This window comes from Papaver somniferum, chromosome 10, assembly GCF_003573695.1.
Source record: "Papaver somniferum cultivar HN1 chromosome 10, ASM357369v1, whole genome shotgun sequence".
Lineage (NCBI taxonomy): Eukaryota > Viridiplantae > Streptophyta > Magnoliopsida > Ranunculales > Papaveraceae > Papaver > Papaver somniferum.
The window spans coordinates 10,200,234-10,204,153 of NC_039367.1; the positions used below are offsets into that span (position 1 = coordinate 10,200,234).

The 3,920-nt window shown below is 46.0% G+C and overlaps 1 protein-coding gene across 1 annotated transcript; it reads right to left on the bottom strand.

Moving 5' to 3' along the window:
* Positions 1-1,387: 1,387 nt before the first annotated feature.
* LOC113315316 lies at positions 1,388-2,296 on the bottom strand. Its single transcript, XM_026563610.1, has one exon. It carries the CDS (start codon positions 2,294-2,296, stop codon positions 1,388-1,390), a length of 909 nt encoding a protein of 302 aa, XP_026419395.1.
* Between the last annotated feature and the right edge of the window lie 1,624 nt (positions 2,297-3,920).

The following is a 3,920-nucleotide window of genomic DNA, read 5'->3' on the forward strand; positions in this document are numbered from 1 at the left end:
TTTATCTTCTGGAAGGCTTCTTCGCACTCAGCGGTCCATGCGAACTTACTCCCTTTCTTGAGGATGTTGAAGAAGTGCTTGCATTTTTTCGACGATCTGGCGATGAATCTCCCGAGTGCAGCCAAGGATCCGTTGAGTTTTTGGACTTCTTTCAGATTCTTTGGGGACAGCATTTCTACATCACCTGGATTTTAACAAGATCGACTTCAATGCCCCTATTCGTTACCAGATATCCGAGGAATTTTCCTGATGTGGCGCCGAATGTACACTTCTCTGGGTTCACTTTCATGTTGTGCTTCCTCATGGCCTCAAAAATATCCCTTAAATCTTGATGGTGGTCCTTGGCGTAGCTTACTCTTGACGAGCATCTCGTCGACATATACTTCTAAGGTATTCCCGATCCATGGCTTGAAGATAGCATCGACCGTCCTCTCGTATGTTTCCCCTGCGTTCCTAAGACCGAAGGGCATCCGTGTGTAACAATAGAGGTCGTGCGGGGTGTAGAATGTCGTGTGCTGCTGATCTTCTTCTTCCAAGGCGACTTGGTTGTAACCTGAGTGCCCATTCATGAATGACAATTCTTCGTATCCTTCCACAGCTTCTACCAACTGGTCAATGCTCGGGAGTGGGTAAATATCCTTCGGACACGCTTTGTTGAGGTTAGTGAAGTCGATGCATATCCTTACTCCCCCATTCTTCTTTGGTACGATGACCATGTTCGAAATCCATGTTGGATACTTTACTTCTTTGATGAATCCTGCTTCTAACAGCTTGCAAATCTCCTTCTCAATTGCTTGGTGATACTCAGGTGCTACCTTCCGTACTTTCTGCCTGAAAGGGGTCGTACCTGGCTTTATACGAAGTTCGTGCTGGATTATTTTTGGATCAATTCCTGGCATGTCTCCTAATTTCCATGCGAATATTTATGTGTATTCCATGAGTAACTTGATTAAGGCCACCTCTCTTTCTTCATCCATCAAGGTCCCTATCTTGATCATCTTCGAGTTCTCCCTGGTCCCTATATTGATCTCCTTCGTGGGTTCTACATATGTGAACGTGGGATTTGGTTCCCCTAGGAGGGGAACATTCTTTAATTTCTATTTGATAGGCTCTTCAGCCCCCTTATCCGCTGAGATGCCCGCCTCGGTGCTCAGAACGATGCATTCCTTCGTCAGTCTTTTCCCTGAGATTTCTTCAAGATAAAGGTCAATTTCTTTGTCCTTGGCGGCCTCTGTGTTTTTGTTCCTCCGCGATTTCCGCTGCTCGTCTTGTTCATTATTTAGTTGGTTTTGTAGAGCCTGGCATTCTCGGGCAGTGACCTGATCTCCTTTGATTTCCATTACCCCTTCGGGTGTTGGAAATCTAAGATATTGATAATACGTTGCCGCTACTCCTTTGAGCTTGTGCACCCATCTCCGGCCGATGATGGCATTGTAGGGGATGGGGCGTCCACTCCACTGAATCGAGTATCCACTTTCATTGGTCCTGCATCCACTTGTAAGATGATATCTCCTAAGGGTTTTGTTGGCGTCCCATTGAATCCGTAGATGGTGTAGTAAGAAGACATTAGTTTCTCATCGTTTAGTTCCATCTGCTTGAACGTATCGTAGAACAGAATATTAACCGAACTCCCTCCATCGATGAGGATCTTGATATTGCACCCGGCCACTGGTAATGTTAGGACCAAGGGATCGTTGTGATCTTCCATGTCTTCGTCGATATCTTCGGCATCGAAAGTCATAGGTGCATTCATCCACTGATCGTGTTCGTCCATTTCTACCCCATTGATCTTGTACAGCTCGCAGTAATCCTCAAATTGCTTCCTTAGTCTTTTCCCTATCTGGGCCGTCAACGATGGTCCGGTAGTTTCGGAACATGAGATGGTGTTAATGCTTCGATTTCCTTCGGGTAGTTGGACTTGCTTGCTTCGCTTAACCCTCTCTTCGATTTCTGCCTTCTGTATGTATTGCTTGAGGTCACCAGCGTCAACCAACTTCTGGATCATTATCTTGAGGTTCTTGCATTTATCGGTTTGGTGCCCGTTGAAGCAGTAGTACTCACAATAATCCCTTGATTTCTCGGACCTTGAGGGATGCTTCCCTTTGGACCAAGGCCATTCCAGGTTTTCACGATCCTTGATCTCTCGTAGGATGCGAGTGTAGTTGGTGTTAAGCTTCTTGAAGACTTGATCTTCGAATTTTCGATCATCACGCCGACGACCATCCCTTCGTCCTCTCTTGTCTTCGTTAGGTCGTTCAACTGAATTTCTCCTCTTGGATCCGTCGGCTTGCTCCATCGAATTAATTCGATGAGATCTTTGTGTTTGGATCTGGTGTTTTCCCGATGGATCTCTTCCAACCTGGCATGCTTTTTGATGATTACTTGTAGGTCTCCGTCAGTAGTAGGTACGCTTCCGTGGATCTCGACAAACATCGGGATCATTCTTTCCAATCCCCATTTGTAACAATTGATGCTGACCACCGGATCCACATTTCTTATTGCTTTACAGATCTTGTGCCACCTATCTGTATACTCTATGATCGTCTCCTTGTATGCGGATTTTAACGAGAAGAGTTTGTCCATCCCTGCATTAACGACCTTGTTGTACATGTATGTTCTTAGGAATTTCTCTGTAAGTTGGCTGTAGGAGTTGATGTAGTTTGGCGGAAGGTTATCGAACTAGGATAGTGATTATCCTTTCAAACTGGAAGGGAAGTACCTACAGAGGACCACGTCGTCTTGATCCCATCGATCCAACATACAATTATAATAGCGGAGGTGGACCGCTGGGTCGCTGGAACCATCGTAGCATTCGAACGCTGGTATGAGACATTTCTGGGGAATGAGAGCCCTGGACAGGTGTGGAGTCAGCGGTGTGGTGTTGGCTTCCCTCATCACTTCTTCTAATATACCCCCCCTCACTTGTCTAGCTTTCAACTGCTTGATTTCATCCATCATTTCAGCACGAAGGTCCTCTATCGCACGCTGGTGGTCGTCTTTTATTGTAGATCGTCCTGACCTTTGGTTTTTGCTGTCGAAATAATCTGAGTCGTCGGGAATGTATTCTGGGTCGGATAATAGGTTTCCTCTGGCAGCCCTTTGATTTAATGGTTCGGGATTGTTGACATTGGCCACCATCATTCTTCGATCCTGGTTAGGCGGCGGTGCTTTTGAATTAGCTTCGTCGTGCAAGTCCATTAGTTGAGCGCTTTGAGCGATCCTATCCTTGAGTTGTTGGTTCTCTTGTGCTAGCAGGGACACTGAGTCAGCATATACCTTCTGGTTTTTCTTCAACTCTTCGAGTTCTTCCATCATCTGGATTGAATGGTTCGATACCTGGTTCGGGGTTCCCACTTGCATCTGTCCATCGGCGGCTACAGTGTGATCTTCATCAACAGTCTGTATTAGGGGAACCGTTGGGTCAGCAGGTGGAACCGGGAGCTCTATCGGTCGTTGTGATGGCTGGCCTGCTATCCGAAGGGGTTGATTGGTTAACAACGGTTGATTCAGCTCGTTGGTGAGTGGCATCCCGTAGAGGGGTTGTTGTATTCTTGATTCAACCATCCCTTCTCGTTGTTCATTGGCTCGGGTCGTAGATGTTGCTTTGGGAGCTCCTTCTTTGGTTGTTGCTGCCTTGAACGCTGTTGCGGCTATCACGCCTGCATCTAATGGCATCGTGCTTTTTTCTCCATATTGTCTCTTGTCGGCTGCTTTAAGCTTTTCGCCCTTTTGTTTGCTATGTGTCATAACTGGGGTAGTCCTCAGTGTTTCTTTTGACGAGGCTTTGGTTTTTCCCACTTCCTTCATTTTCTCCATCTTTAACTTTTTGCAAAAATAAGAAATAGTCGAAGAAACAGAACCCACGTTGATTTTGTTAGCAAGGTTTGATCAAATAAGAAAGGGCGTAGACCACAGTATGC